The 15,457-nt window shown below is 35.9% G+C and overlaps 3 protein-coding genes and 1 non-coding gene across 4 annotated transcripts; 2 read left to right on the plus strand and 2 right to left on the minus strand.

The window, feature by feature from the left end:
* Positions 1-1,246: 1,246 nt before the first annotated feature.
* Positions 1,247-4,989, minus strand: LOC104776104 (uncharacterized). The gene is made up of 16 exons (XM_010500111.3): positions 4,406-4,989; positions 4,237-4,298; positions 4,088-4,155; positions 3,865-3,986; positions 3,665-3,788; positions 3,535-3,586; positions 3,132-3,249; positions 3,004-3,034; positions 2,880-2,903; positions 2,674-2,798; positions 2,496-2,577; positions 2,296-2,418; positions 2,162-2,215; positions 2,019-2,088; positions 1,865-1,898; positions 1,247-1,790 (listed from the first exon to the last, which is right to left on the minus strand). The coding sequence occupies exons 1-16, from the start codon at positions 4,614-4,616 to the stop codon at positions 1,459-1,461; spliced, it is 1,632 nt and encodes a 543-aa protein (XP_010498413.1). The 5' UTR covers positions 4,617-4,989; the 3' UTR covers positions 1,247-1,458.
* Positions 4,990-6,351: 1,362 nt separating this feature from the next.
* On the plus strand, positions 6,352-6,911 carry LOC104776105 (uncharacterized). Its single transcript, XR_002037022.2, has 2 exons — positions 6,352-6,397; positions 6,505-6,911. It is a non-coding gene; the product is annotated as an uncharacterized LOC104776105 (transcript).
* Positions 6,912-7,642: 731 nt separating this feature from the next.
* Positions 7,643-9,680, minus strand: LOC104776106 (aldehyde oxidase GLOX). Its single transcript, XM_010500113.3, has one exon. The coding sequence runs from the start codon at positions 9,452-9,454 to the stop codon at positions 7,805-7,807; it is 1,650 nt and encodes a 549-aa protein (XP_010498415.1). The 5' UTR covers positions 9,455-9,680; the 3' UTR covers positions 7,643-7,804.
* A 4,131-nt stretch (positions 9,681-13,811) lies between these two features.
* LOC104778792 (V-type proton ATPase subunit c2) lies at positions 13,812-15,428 on the plus strand. The gene is made up of 3 exons (XM_087508685.1): positions 13,812-14,047; positions 14,166-14,451; positions 15,066-15,428. The coding sequence occupies exons 1-3, from the start codon at positions 13,969-13,971 to the stop codon at positions 15,196-15,198; spliced, it is 498 nt and encodes a 165-aa protein (XP_087364811.1). The 5' UTR covers positions 13,812-13,968; the 3' UTR covers positions 15,199-15,428.
* The last annotated feature ends 29 nt before the right edge of the window (positions 15,429-15,457 follow it).

A 15,457-nucleotide genomic window follows, 5' to 3' on the forward strand; every position in this document is an offset into this window, starting at 1 on the left:
AGTATTCTTATCTTGGCAGGTTAACTACTTTCTTCTTTCTTACCATTTCCATATTTATTTTATTTTATTTATTTGCAAGTATGTATATTCGATTTAAAGCAAAAAAAAAAACGAGGAAAAAAAATTGAAACTAGAACCGATGGGCTTTGTGGGCCTATAGTGGGCCAGATAAAGGGCTAAAAAATAAGGAAACCCGTGGCTTTGAAAGAGCTAATGGAAGGTGTGGGGTATCTCTCTGTTACCAAACTGATCAAAGTCCTAACCACTACTCATTGTAACATTGACATGCCTTTTTGTCTTAATTTTTGCCACGTGTCATATTCACAGTACTGCCAGCTAGGTTAGCATATGCATTTGTTTTGTTTTGTAGCTTTACGACAAAAAAGTATAACATATCAAAGTTGTGGGTCTATTCTGAAAGTGATGGTAAAATTATTACTCTTAACGTTGTGACAGTGTCACGTATAGCCCACTGCCTGATCTTTTTCTTATGTTTTCCTTCATTTTCATTCTCACTTTTGTTATATAAATGAAATGACTGTGTTCTACTGAATAGTGTATACTACACACAAAGACTGATATATTATACAAGTAATCCTAAGATTAATGAACACGTCAAAAGAAAATATTAACAGTTTGAGACTTTGAGGCTTCGTACAAAAGAGTTTGACTCACCTACTTCCTCATTTCTTTTTCCTTTATACCACTTTAAATAGGTTTATGCAAATATGTTTAATGCAAATACTAAATGCAGACGAAGACGTGAACAAAGGAAGCCCGTAGTCGGCAACTAAAAGCCAAAGGTGGTTGATTCAAAGTGTTAGAAATTTTAAGCGATAAACTCTCAGGGCTTGCGTGTGAAAGATGAAACAAACCTTTCACGACCTTGACCAATATGATTAACCTGAAGACCAAACCTAAAGTGGGGCATCACTAATTGCTTCCGTCCTAAGTCAAATATCTCAATCGTGCAAACTCATTTTCACTGTTTTTGTCGCACTCACCGACAGAACGCCATTTTTACAACATCATTATTTTCAAAAACTCTATTTTAAGTATCAAGTATCTCAGTAAATAACAAATTTATAGGAACGGATTATGAATCTAAGCATAAACATAATAACTACAAAAATACACAATGATTCATACAAAAAGCGAAACACATGCTTCATGTCATGCCATCACAAGTCAGTAAAGGACAAAACCTTAGCAGTTTCTTTTTCTTTTTCTGAGAAAATCTGACTTCTGAATATCGAAAACGTTATCTCTAGAAATAAATCATTCGATGTGGTTTACATTAAAATACAGAAGCCAATAAAAATTCCACATGGAATTATACTTAAAACAAATGTTTAATAAAAATAAATAAAAAGTGATTATGAGTCTCTCATTGTGTGAAGAAAGAAACAAAAACTGTTGAAAAGAAACCACATCGAACGAAGCTTAGAGTCAGTAGTTTTAAGACTTACGTGGCCTTCCTCTTCTTCCACCGGTCTTCACCGGCGGAGCCTTTCCGTTACCAGTGCGGCCGCCGCGTCCACGTCCTCCACGGCCACGTCCTCTGCCACGAGTGCTCTGTTTCTTTCCATTGGCCTCTTCTCCATCTTCACTGTAGTCACTGTCGGCATCACTACCTTGAGGTTCCTTCTCCTTCTCGCTGTTATCTTCATCACTGTCTTCTTCAGAATCAGAAGAAGCTTTTGATGCTTTCCTCTTTTTAGAAGCAGCACCTCTTTTCGCAGCTTGTTGCTTCGGTGCCAAAGTTTCTTCCTTGACTTCTTCTACAATTTCTGCACACAACAATCAAATACATCAAGAAAAGTTCAAATTGTGTAAGGGATTAATAATATTAATGTGAATATACCTTCTAATGATCCTTTGCCGTCATAGATCTCGAGCTGCAGACAGAATAAATAGCGTACGTAAACAGGAAATACCAAACCTTGAAGAGAAGTATTATCTTGAGCTTTCTATTGAGGGCTCAAATTAAAAAGGACTGGCTCTCTTGCTTTTGTTACCTGCTCAAGTCGATCAGCGATATCTGTTCTGTCAACTATGACCAATGAATGGCAAAAACCGCATGCCACACTACACAAAAACATACACAAGGATTTTAGAAAAAATTCCAATTTTCTCTGAGGCAAACACTTGAGAAACTCACCCCATTACATGCATTCCCTCGAGCGTATCCACCTTTTTTGGCGCAGCAGAGGATCTGAAACGCGAAAGTAGCAGGGTTTACAATGATAATCACATGTGGTTTTTAAACAAAAAGTTAGTTATAGTATGGCATACTTTTGACCGTTGGGGCCATAACCAAGTTCCCCATACTGAGCATGACCCCAACTTATGCAAGAACTATCGGCACCAACAAAATGATGCATGCTTCCTGAATCCATCCAGCGCAAGTTCCAACCACTGTGTGAGGAGAGAATAATGCTACATTAATGATCAAAAAGCAATATATCAATCGGTGGAATCTGATTAAGACGAACCTTAAATCCATCATAGGTTTAGGGTACATCCAATCATCACCATTGTTCTTTATCTTTCCCCACATATATAACTGTCCTCCACCTGAAATGAAAACCCAAACAAGTTAAATTTAATTTTAGATACAGGACCAGAAGACTGACACGAGGTAAAAAGACAGTTCAGGTTAGATTCACTTGCCAGCGGTACAAGCGGAGTTTGCAGCACCAGCAGAAAGAATAGCATTAGGAGGCAAAACATTATTCCTCTGAAACACGTCAATACGGCGTGGAGCCCACTCATCTTTCTGCTCCCTATGTCCAAGCCTGAAATTGGTAGCGAAACATCTCATGAGGAAGAGGAAGTTAATTTCCATCTACAAAACTTAAATATGAGCCAGTACCAACCTTCCATATCCACCAAAGCCCCACCTGTCATAGGTTTTAAAAGATATTAGCAGCTGATGCATCAGAACTATTGAAGTTTTGGTTTTCAAAGTAACCAAAAAATTTGAACAGATATGTTACTTACGTGTAGACAAACCCATTCTTATCTACGGCCACTGATTAAGGGAAAAATTAATTATCAGAATGAGTATTTAGCTTCCTTGAAAGACAAAGATTGAGGACAGAGAAGAGTGACAGAAATATTGTTTCTACCAGTATGATTTGTTCCACATGCAACTTTGACAATGGTTTCCTTTGCAAGAGAAGCGATGGCTTTAGGACGTGGCTGAGCTTCGTAGGCGAGCCTGACTGAACTATCCTTCATATTGAACTGAAACGAAACCACAAACAATGTAATTTGGTTTAAAGTAAATGATGGAGACATTTTACCTAATTATCATCAAGTAAAATTCAAAGAGACTAAAGTAACTAATCAATACATAGGAAATTTCCATAATATTTCAAATAACAAGAGCTCAAAACTTATTTGGAAGTTCAAATAACCACAAAACATTCACACTCCAAACACCTCCAGTCATGAAAATAAGTTACAAGTAAGAGACAAGTTGGAAACTGCATTGGTTGCACATCTGAAGTGTGCACATAACTAAGTTACCTCATTATCAGTTCCATGACCTAGTTGACCATACTGTGGGAGACCGGCAGTCCTATAAACAAACAAACACTCTGAAATTGAGCAAGAAGTCTGACTAAAATGAGACTAGACCAGACTGAAGAAACCATACAGTATAGAGGCTCCTTCAGTAGATGATAACCACACAGTGAAATCAGCCCCACAGGCAACGTTTGTGACCTCATCAGACACAATACAGGGAAGAGGCGACGATTCAACTTCGACAGAAACAAAGCCTGTAAAAAAAACACAAATTTTCATACCATTAGAACGGTAAAAACACAAGCAGATATAAAGTACAGTTTCTCATACCGTTTTTGGCTGAACCCGAACCCAACTGCCCATACTTATTCCATCCAAATGCAAGGGACTGGCCATCATCACTTACCACTACCGTGTGGTTCCTCCCTGCTGCCGCTTTCACAATCTTGTGCCTTCAATAGCAACAGGACAAGATAAAAAAAAGCTCAATGCCTAATAACAACCAATTCAAAGCTTGATCAATCTAGCAAGGAAACAGACAAGAAAAACTCACTTAGAGAGCCCTGACACAACTGTTGGCCTGTCACGTTGGATCATATCTCCATGGCCTAATTGTCCTTTCTAAACATACAGTTTCAAATGAGAGAAGCTTATACAAAGTAATCGAAAAAGAGAAGGAACGAAGATGGATCAGAGCATTACCTCATTGCGTCCCCAGGTGTAGCAACGACCTTCAACGTCCAATGCCACACAATGAAACGAAGCTACATTCACACAGCAAGATAAACACAGTTAATGGAATCAAATCGATTTCTCCAAATATCACAGATGAGAAAACTCAGGAGGAGGAGTGAAGAAGAGGAAGTTATACCGCAACCAGAGGCGACGAATCGAATGTTAATGCCGACGAGAGGCCTTAAACGAGTAGGAGAGACCAAGTTACCTTCCATCCCACCTTTGCGTTTCCCAACGATATCCCAAGCGGTAGCACCACAAAACAATAGCTCACCTCCCTTCTCCTCCTCCTCCGACCTCTCTTCCTTCTTCTTCTCCGCCAACGACGAATTCATCGCATCTGCCATAAGCTTCTTTCAAAAATTTCAAATTTTTTCTAGATCCAATAGACGAGTTTCGAGGGGGTAAACGCGGCGAATCGGAGGAAGCTTTAAAAGTTGGCGGGAAAACAACGGCTAGTGATACTGACTGAGCAGATCGGAAGCGACGACAAAGAGGATTGAAGAAGAGGAAAAAGAAAGAAAAAAAATGGGAGAACCAAATTCAGAAACCCTAAACACACAAAAACAAATATATTAAAAAGTACATAGAAGAGAGAACTTAAACGAAAGAAGCAACAAAATAAAATAAAAGAGAGAGAGAGAGAGATAAAGTGAGGTGAAAAAAATATATAAAAAGACTAGAGTGAGATTAATTGAAGAGATTTCATTTGGGGATTTCTCTATTACCAAGAATATACATTACTTTATATAAATATGATTAATTATAAAATTCGTTAATATTTTGCTTTTGTGTAGCGTTTTGTCTCTTCTTTTCTTTTTTCGTCACTATCTTTTGTTTTGTTCACTTCACTCGTGTGGGAAATTTTACTTTATTAATGTGCTTTTTTTTTTCTTGTTTCTATTAAATTACAAAAGTTTTGTCTTCCTAATAAAGGAATTAAAAGATATTTCTCTCTCCCTGTTTTGTACTGTGTGTTTTTTTTCCCTTTTCTTTAAAGGTGTTGAAGTGAAATATGTTTTGTTAGCTTAGTTTTTATTTGTTTACTATAATTCTTTTGTTTGTGTTTCTTTACATGCCGAGAAAGAAAAAAAATAAAGCTGTGTAAATAATGAATACGGTATGCTATTTATTATAAATAATGGCACAAAAATCAGCTGATTGAATTAGGAAATGGTATATTCAAACTGAAAAAAGACAAAATATGGAAACAATAGAAAATTTAATAAATCAATACTGTAGAATTGTAGATCTTTTTTAAAAGGAAAAAAAAAAAAAAAACACTTTACCAAATCCACTTGAGAAAATTGGATAAAGCCTATGGATAATAAGGCCCAACCCATTAGTAACCCACGAAACGTTTAGTAATTAATTATTAATCAACCAATCAAATTCGAATACGGAGATCGCCACGTCAGCCTTCTCATCTCCTCTGCACAGAATATTCCAATTTCCACAAAACCGGTTCGCTCCATTTATCCATTTCTCCAAAACAACCGTCTTTTTAAAAATAAAAACCGCTTTCAACATCACTCATTATATAAGTGAAATCATCTCTACAACACATACATCGTACGTACCCATTTTACTCTCGCTATCATAAGTAACTGTCGGAAGTTTTCTTTTTGACGGTTATCATCATCATCTTCCTCACGATCAAAGTCTCTCTGCTTCTCTCTCTCTCTCTTTTTCTGTTCTCGCTTTGAAGAAATGGCACGTACGAAGCAAACTGCTAGGAAATCCACCGGTGGAAAAGGTCCAAGGAAGCAACTCGCTACCAAGGTTCGTTCTTCTTCTCTCTTTTCTATTCTTCTCGTTACTTTTTCTTTCTTTTACCTCTCGAGTACATTATTGAGATCATGTTAGGGTGACGAATTACGTTTTGAGAATCGGTTTCTCATTCAGTTTTTTTTTTTTTTTTTTTTTTTTGTGTTATGTAAGGCGGCGAGGAAAACTCCTCGTAGACCGTACAACGGTGGTATCAAGAAGGCTCACCGTTTCCGTCCCGGAACCGTCGCCCTTCGGTGAGTTTCTGTTTTCTACTCTTCTTCGATAAATCATTTCATTCCATGTTGAAAACGTACTGCCTTTCCAGCGTCTTGTTCGTGAAATCGCCCAAGATCATAAGGTATATAACTTATCAATCAAAGTTCTTGTGAGGAATTAGTTTTTCGTTTTTGTTTGGTCATTTTGGTGAAAGATATATATATAATCTGACATGAATTTATTATATAGGTTGATCTGAGGTTCCAAAGCCATGCTATACTCGCACTCCAAGAGGCAGCTGAAGCATACTTGGTGGGTTTGTTCGAAGACACCAATCTCTGTGCACTTCACGCTAAAAGGGTCACCATCATGCCCAAAGACATTCAACTGGCCAGACGCATTCGTGGCGAACGTGCTTGAGTCATCTTGATGATCTTGGAGACTTCTCTACTAAATATTGTATGTGTTTGTTTTCGTTTGTCCTTTGATGGGAGGAGATAGAATCATGTAAATAGTGTGGGATTCGTACTCTGTTATAACCCTTTGGTGTGTTTCTTTTCTTTCTATCGTTGATTCTTTAGGACTTCTCATTTGCGTCCTGTTGTTAAAACAATATGTTTCGTGAATGCTTTATATGTAATGAAGTGTTTTCTGAATCTCCTCGTACTTTTTTAGTCTTGTTATAATATGGCTTTTGATAATGTGGCCAACATTTTTATCTTTCTATTGAAAAAAGTCTACGTATATGCTTAAGTGACAGATTGATAAATTAGATTTCTTATTTAATGGTTTCTCTGTTCGTCAATAATGGATTTGGCCATTTGGGGATCAATTGTTACTGTTTCCATCTGAAAGAATACACATCATCAAAAAAAAATCTGAAAGACACCTCTTTAATTATTTTATATGATTGGAAAGATATTATGCTGTAAAGACCGTAAATGATTTTTTTTCAGTCAAGAAATGGAATGGTTTTTTTCAGTCTAGAAATCGTGTCTTCTATATGGTTTGGTTAGCTAATTCTTCGTTCGAATGTTATATGTTGCATCTAAAACAGAGTTACAGAAAAGGTTAGACGAATTTTTAAATGCATGATTGCTTCTGGTTCCAGCATTTTCTAGTCTCTGTCTGACGATCAAGTTGACAAGTTGTACTTCTTTGCTGTTTCATCACTTTGTGCTTAAGATACACTAGCATTTATTTTCCTTCTTCAATTCAATATCCCAGTTTTTCCCCCTATTTATCTTAACTTAATGTACATACAGGTTTGAACACGTTACCCTCTAAATTATACGAAGTTAAAGGGGGTCTTTTTGTAGTGGATGAATTATTATTAGTCTTGAATTTCTTAATATGTATATCAATGAATCAACCGACACAAAACAAGAGTATCCAATTAATTTATTATCATCAAATCAAGAACACACATTTATCATTATTACATTCATGTACAATTAAATTAGGTTCTTCCTTAAAGAACCAATTCAACCAATAAATAAAACATACACACAGCCAGAAAGTATTAAAAAAAGAATAATAATATGGATCACTACTGTAACCTTACCCAAACACCTTCGCTTGGTATGTTTTGATTCACCACAAACATCATATAATAACCAGGCTGTGCAATAATCGCCGACTTCGGAGTCCTCACTTGAACCTCATACGTCGTTGATCTACCTTTCCTCGTAAACTTAACATTGTCCAAAACCAAAAGCCTCTGATTCATCGAAAAGGAATGAGTTGTGAAGGAAGGGAACACCATTGTAACTTTCACCGGACCCGTAACTTCTCCGATGACACTAAACTTCACCTTCAGATTCAACCCATACTTAATCCTAGACTGCGATTTAGGAGATTGAATCCTCGGACGAAGAGTAGCAAACTGCGGTTCAAGATAAACCGGAGAGAAAGCTTCTAACCTTAACTCCGTTGGGAAAAGCACTCCGGTGAATTCATAGAACGCATGAGGATTGCTTCCTCCGACAAGAACCCTACCGTCACGTAAAAGAACCGCCGCGGAGTGATACATTCTCGGGATTGTGCTCGGGTTCATGGTCTCAAACCTCGTGTTAACCGGATTCTCGGGATGGTATACATCCGGTGCCAAAACCGGTTCACGACCAAGCTCCCATGCAGCAGAACCAGAAGCTCCACCGTTGATGATCAAAACATCTCCGTTAGGTAAAAGCGTCATATCTCCCATGACTCTAGCATGTGGCATCGTCTCCACCGTCCATTGAGGATTCGCATCGTTGATCTTGATCCTCGCACACGTGTCAAGCGCTTTTACGAAAGTCTTCCTTCTAAAAGCGAGGGTGTACGATCCTTTCGGTGCACCTCCACACACCAGAACCTCTGCCTCGATCTTAGCCGCTTCAAGATTCTTCAACGGTAATAGCACGGCTGAGCCAGTGCTCGGATAGCTCCTCGGATCACCGCCGGGAATCGCCGGAAAAGTTTTCACCACCTTGTTCTTAACATAGTCGAGTAGTATCGCTCTGTTATTAGCGAATATAAATAAGTTACCATCGGTGTTCATGAACACATAAGGATAAAGATTATTCTCTTGTCCACGATCATTAGTCTCAGCCAAAAACGGCAACGCGACTACGTTAGGTGATGTCGTTTTGGGGAAGAACTCGTAGTTGAACTGTCCTTGACCTCCGATGACGATTTGTTTACCGTCGGGGAGAAGATGGTTAGAAGAGTACCATCTTCTCTTCAAGAGACCGTTGTCGATTTCGACCCAATCACATTGGTCGTTATTACAAGGAGAGAAGGTTCTCGCTTTTAGCGCCCCGTCTCTGTCTCCACCGGTTTGGACGAGAACACCGTCCGGTGTAACCGAACCGGATGAGCACCATGTGTTTGATTGTACCGTTAAGGGACGGACGGTGTTCATCGCGACGTCGTATTCGATCGAGTGAGCTGTGCAGTCGATTCTCGAGACGGCGTCGTTCGGGTTGTCGCGGCAGTTACCGTTAGGTAGAGAGATGTTTGATGGTCCGAAGTTGGTTCTGTCGAACATTACGACACGGTCGTTGCGGAGGAGCTGCATATGCATCGCGGAGATTCCCACGTTGGGGAGGAGGACGTTCCATGATCCTCCGGCGGCGGAGGACAGGTGGCGTGTTAGAAGGAGTTGGAGTGATACTAGGAAGAGAGCATAGATTATGAATGTCGCTCGTGCTGCCATTTTGTCTTCTCTTATTGGATGATTTTCTTGTTATGAAAATGGTTTGTGTTGTGTGATGATGAGAATTGTGTTCTGACTTGTGTTGTTTATATAGTGGTCTATGGGACATTAGTATACGTACGTTACGATATAGATTAATGTAAAATAATAATATGATTGTTAGCTCTGAATATTAAAATTTGCAAGATAGTATGATCAAGGTCTCGACTGTATAATTATTAAGATTTTATATGATTAAGGTTGGTTGAAGGAAGATAACAATTTTGTTTTCATACTATTATAATTTCTTTCAAACTTCTAAAACTATTATTTGATGGCCTTCCACAACCGTAAACGTTAGTGATAAGTAACTTTTAGTTAATAACGATTTCAGACGTTATCAAACTGTACAAAATGGTTTTTATGACTAGTGTGAAACGATGCAAAAAAAGTAGAAGAAGCAATACAAACTCTAAGTGAGACGTCGTCATCTTTTTTCCCTCCAAGCATATCACAATTCATATTGTTCCTTTGTTTCTCAAAAACAACAAAGTTCAGCTGCGATTTTAATGTTCTATAAAAGAATTCATGAAACAACTGACGTTTCATCATCTGATTTTAATTCCATTGTAATGCTTATAAAAAGATTTCAAATCGATTTTTAATAGGAATTGAAGAAAGTCTTCACTGTACATATATGTTTTGATGTTTTGGTATCCACATTTCACCAGATAAACATTTATGGAGATAATTATGTATGATCCACTATTTCATTAACTCTATTTTTTCTTCTCTATAAAATCATATCTGATAAATCATCTATTTTCTGTAAGTATGGTTGTATTCAAATAATAATAATTAGTAATCACTATTTATATGATTACATAAATCAGAATATGATTCGTGAAGGAAACACATTATGTATTCATATTATTGGATTTACATAATCCTCGAGAGGGGCTTCATATGTAATTATCGATTATTTGATTTAATTAGTTTGGGAGACTGCAGGGACGAATTAATGATGGAGATGTTGTGTTAACTTCAAACATATATGCATGCAAACTATATATTATAAAAGCAAAAGAGTTCTTTACGTTTTAGTTCACCCAGCGGGGGATGTCCTTCTGGTTCGTTGCATACTAATTATTATGGTCCTCGCAAGTTTTCTACTACTAATTATAACAAACAAGTATAAAACAAACATACAAACACATATCAGTTTTAGAAAAACATTCATGCACGTAAAATCGTTGCCTCGGTGTATTCCCGTTATTATATATTTGTGAGAATTATATATGTATAAAATTAATTATTTAGCACAAGTTTGTGAGTAAATTCGAGTTTACATGAGTTTTGGATTTCTATATATCATTCTAATCCAACGAATGGTTTGGAGTCTTTGGACTAATCTTTCTATATATCAATCTAATCCAACGAAGGGTTTGGAGTCTTTGGACTAATCTTGTCATCTAAATGGAGAGAAATATTAGTCGTTGTCATTATGTTTAGTTAAACATTATAAAATGCGTATCATTTGCAACAATACCTGTAATAGAATTAACAAATTCCATAAGATTCATCATGTCTTGATATATACACTAAAATGCTTACGATAAAATTTAGTATTTATAGAACTATTTCAAATCTTATGTACACACATTAGTAAGATTTCACAAAAAAAAAATATATTGACTTGGTGTCAGATATAAACGAATCAACTTGTTAATTTGTTTCGAGTTAGAAATACATCAAAAATAACCATTTTCCATTGATATTTAGATTGTGCATAGATATATTAATATATGGTCCATTTCTTTTGACTCCTTTTTTTTTTATTGGCTTGCTTTGGTGTCAACCGTCTTAGTTTCTAGCTAGTATATGATTGCATTCAAATAGTTTTAAGAAACACACGATATATGAACTATCTGTGGAATGATTTTTTTTATAAATTTTATTGGATTTTAAATATATCATCCTCGACAGACTTATATCATATGCATGTAGTCGATTATTTGAGATTAATTAGTTCGGCAGACTGCAAGGACGAATGAATGATGGCGATATTATGCTGTGTTAACATAACATCAAACATGCAACTATATATTATACAAGTCAAAGTCCGTTATGTTTTTGACCTCCCAAAAGCTACATCGTCTAACAAATACGCGATTAAACAAACGCATGTCAATTTGAAAGAATCCAAAACATTCATGCATATAAAACTTGGGTTTTCGTAGTCAGATTTTTATATTTCAAAACAAATTCTGAATTAGTACTTCGTAAACATATATTTTTCCTTTGTAAATTTTAAGACGGTTAGTTTCAGTTACAGTTTAAATTTACTTCTTTGATACATACCTTTTGCACTCAATCATATTTGACGACATATGTTTACATTTGTAAATTAATATAGCCGTATCACCAAATCTAATGATTGACCGATGACATTCCATTCATGAATGCGGTTAGTTGACTCTTTGTTGTTTTTGTTATTTTATATCTTGCTATAATGCTAATTAATCATATGCACATATGCATCCTATTTTCGCGTTATCATATTATATATATGTATATATCATCACACACATACATATACATATATTTTATTAGATTTTGTTTGAAGAAGTCAAAAAAAGAAAAGAAAAAAGATTTTGTTTGGAAGTCATGTTATATTTTATTTTCCACCATGTCTTATAAGTTTCGCTGACTTAAATTAATGATTATTAATACTAGTTGAAATTAAAAATTAAAATAAAAATGTTAATCTAACTTGAAAACATGATTACGAGGATACGTCACGATCCACTGTATCTAAGTTATATATGCGTGCCGAGGGCCTGATGGTTAGCGTCACTTCGACCCATCTGCCATCTTTCCCCTCGAAGTGGCACCATGTCAACAGAGCCGTGCCTATAGTGTAATAAAAAAGGCATTGGCCTCAGCCCCCATATAATATATAAAATTTTGGTCTAATGGTTCAAAAACATTTTCATTTATGTTCTTCACTTAAGTTCAAAACCAAATCTTTTTGTCAAAAAAAAAAAATATTTCTATTTATTTAAGCTCTAAGAATCTTAACTATTTTTGTTTTCTCAAATGTGTTTCTAAGGAAGTCTTCTTGTATTTGTATATTATAATTTATTTTTCATGTTTATAGTGCTGTACAAGTTTATGCTTAACTTGCTAGATTTTGATTTTTTTTCTAACATATATGATGACCGATTCTTCTTTAGTTTTCCTGCTATATGAATATTGGTTAATATTTATGTTTTCTGAATTTGTAAAAGAAATCAAAAATTGCTTCTATATAGATGAATAGGATTTTTAAGAAAAAAACAAAAAAAAAAACAAAATTTAAGATCTTTTAGACATATAATTGTCGTTTTAGACCTCTTTCTTATTTTCCGTCTTTATTATATATATATATATATATAATTATATGTTAATTATCATTTAAAAATAATTACACTTTAAAACTTGCTTTAAGCCCCTATAAATGCTGGCACGGCACTGCATGTCAACTACGTACTATCTGATGATTAAGGGTTTATGCTGTCCGGCTTACTTATGCATTCATGTATGGGAAACGGGACAAAAATTTAAAACAGACCCGTTGCATATATATATATCATAGATGATAGAAAATAGCAAAATCTAAAGTACACAACAATCCAAACACAATAAACCCCTACCATTTACTATAAACAAGCAAGCAAAACACGAAAACTATGCCTTATCATATCTTGCAACTTTTGTACCTACAAATGTAGACAACAACGACTACGACCAATAAAGTTTTTCGTTGTGCTCTCCTACTATCTTAACTCGTCTTGCAACCTTTCTCCCCACGATATATGCTTTCATACCGTAACACATTCTTTTGGATATGAAAATAAGCTACAGTTATACTAATTTCAAGTATATATATATATTTTTTTAAACGAAATTCCAATTATATTATTTTCGGTGTGTAAAATATTGTTAAATAACAAACTCATCAATCAGTCAGCCTATTTCGTTAAGAGATAAAAAATCTCACATATATTATCATAACTTTAGTTTTGAAGAGCGATCTCTAATGAGACCATGGTTACATGTTTACTTAAAATATTTGATACAATTCTGATAAATTAAACTTGGATAACAATTCATATTTTCAATAAACTCAATAATTTCAACAACCCCATACCACTCTCTCAAAAAAAGCAACTAAATCGATCGACATCCGGCTAACTATATACTACTAGAAAAAGTTGTGTTAAAAAAAAAAAAAAAAAATCCATACCATATAATCTCAAATGTCAATTTCTAATTTGGTACGGTTTGGTTTAGGTTGGTTAGCTAATTTAAGACCGGTTAAATTTCACAGGCCGACGTACGGCCGGCAATGACTAAACAATCAAAATCAAATCATTTATTATATTGACAAAAAAAAAAGCAAAAAAGAAGATTGGTTTCTCTGTTTCTCTCCCAAATCCTCAAATACATTATTTTTGTTGTCTCTTTGCCGATCAGATCTCATCGGACGAGCCATGGCTTCAAGTTTCAGCGGCGATGAAACTGCTCCTTTCTTCGGATTCCTCGGCGCTGCCGCCGCTCTCGTTTTCTCCTGTAACAACATCTGAACTTCCCATTCCCCCGACCTCTCTTTTGTTTTTTTCCTTTTCGCACAAATTGAAATCACCGATTTGATTCTGATCCAATCCGATCCGATTTTGTTTTTTATCAGGTATGGGAGCAGCGTACGGTACAGCTAAGAGCGGGGTTGGTGTAGCGTCGATGGGTGTGATGAGACCAGAGCTTGTGATGAAATCTATTGTTCCTGTGGTTATGGCTGGTGTTTTAGGTATTTATGGTCTCATCATTGCTGTTATCATCAGTACTGGAATCAACCCTAAGGCTAAGTCTTACTATCTCTTTGATGGTTATGCCCATCTCTCTTCTGGTCTTGCCTGTGGTCTCGCTGGTCTCTCCGCCGGTATGGCTATTGGCATCGTCGGTGATGCTGGTGTTAGGTAAGTTCTCTATCTGATTCCACGATGATATCATCTATAGGCTGGCTAATTCAATTTGTTCTAAGATGTTGAACTTTTCTTAAACATATATCTTAGGCTTGTTTTGGTTTGTGTTTGTGTTTGATTCTCTGTCAAGTCTCGAATTCTTTGTTCATACTTGAGTCAAGAAAAGATTCAAACTTTTATGATCCTGTGATGATGAAGTTGATCATCTCTAGGCTAATTCAATTTGTTGTAAGATGTTGAACTTTTCATAACATATCTTAGGCTTGTTTTGGTTTGGTTTGGTTTGGTTTGGTTTGATTCTCTGTCAAATCTCGATTCTTTGTTCATACTTTGAGTCACTAAAAGATTCAAACTTTTATGATCCTGTGGTGAAGTTGACCAGCAAGGTTGTTTTTTGATTGATTCAATATCACGAGAGCTTAGTTCTTTTCATACTAGGGCTGTTCTTTCTTGTTTTGCTATCTTAAAGTCTTTTACTTTTCTGTTACTGGACGTGTGAATCTAAGGGTATATGAGTTAGCAGCAGCTCCTGATATTGTTGCTATGTGTGTGTTATAATGTGAGTGAAAATGTTTGTCTTTGTAATCTTGTGCTTTTGTGTGATGCAGAGCCAATGCACAACAACCAAAGTTGTTCGTGGGAATGATTCTGATTCTCATCTTTGCTGAAGCACTTGCGTTGTACGGTCTCATTGTTGGTATCATCCTCTCTTCTCGAGCTGGTCAATCTAGAGCCGAGTGAAGATATCAAAAGTATCTCTCGCGTATGCGCTATAAATCCTTGTAATGTTTTGGTATTTTTTTACTTTCGGTTTTTTTTCTTTTGTGGTATTGTGAGTTTTGAGTTTCTCATGAAAACAAACACCATGGGTGAAAAGACTTCTGGTTTCAAAACCATTTATTTTATTTTATTTTCTTTGCACACTACATATATGGATAAATCAATAAGTAATAATATATGACCATTCTCTTTTTGCCTCTCATTTTTTGTTTTCGATTCA

Source organism: Camelina sativa, chromosome 3 (assembly GCF_030686135.1).
Source record: "Camelina sativa cultivar CO46 ecotype springtype chromosome 3, ASM3068613v1".
Lineage (NCBI taxonomy): Eukaryota > Viridiplantae > Streptophyta > Magnoliopsida > Brassicales > Brassicaceae > Camelina > Camelina sativa.

Coding starts and splice junctions, on each gene's coding strand:
- LOC104776104 (XM_010500111.3), bottom strand. CDS start 4,616: ATGGCAGATGCGATGAATTCGTCGTTGGCGGAGAAGAAGAAGGAAGAG. Junction 2,904..3,003: donor AAGAATGGGTTTGTCTACAC/GTAAGTAACATA, acceptor AACCTATGACAG/GTGGGGCTTTGGTGGATATG. Junction 2,799..2,879: donor GGCTTTGGTGGATATGGAAG/GTTGGTACTGGC, acceptor TACCAATTTCAG/GCTTGGACATAGGGAGCAGA.
- LOC104776106 (XM_010500113.3), bottom strand. CDS start 9,454: ATGGCAGCACGAGCGACATTCATAATCTATGCTCTCTTCCTAGTATCA.
- LOC104778792 (XM_087508685.1), top strand. CDS start 13,969: ATGGCTTCAAGTTTCAGCGGCGATGAAACTGCTCCTTTCTTCGGATTC. Junction 14,048..14,165: donor CGCCGCTCTCGTTTTCTCCT/GTAACAACATCT, acceptor GTTTTTTATCAG/GTATGGGAGCAGCGTACGGT. Junction 14,452..15,065: donor GTCGGTGATGCTGGTGTTAG/GTAAGTTCTCTA, acceptor TGTGTGATGCAG/AGCCAATGCACAACAACCAA.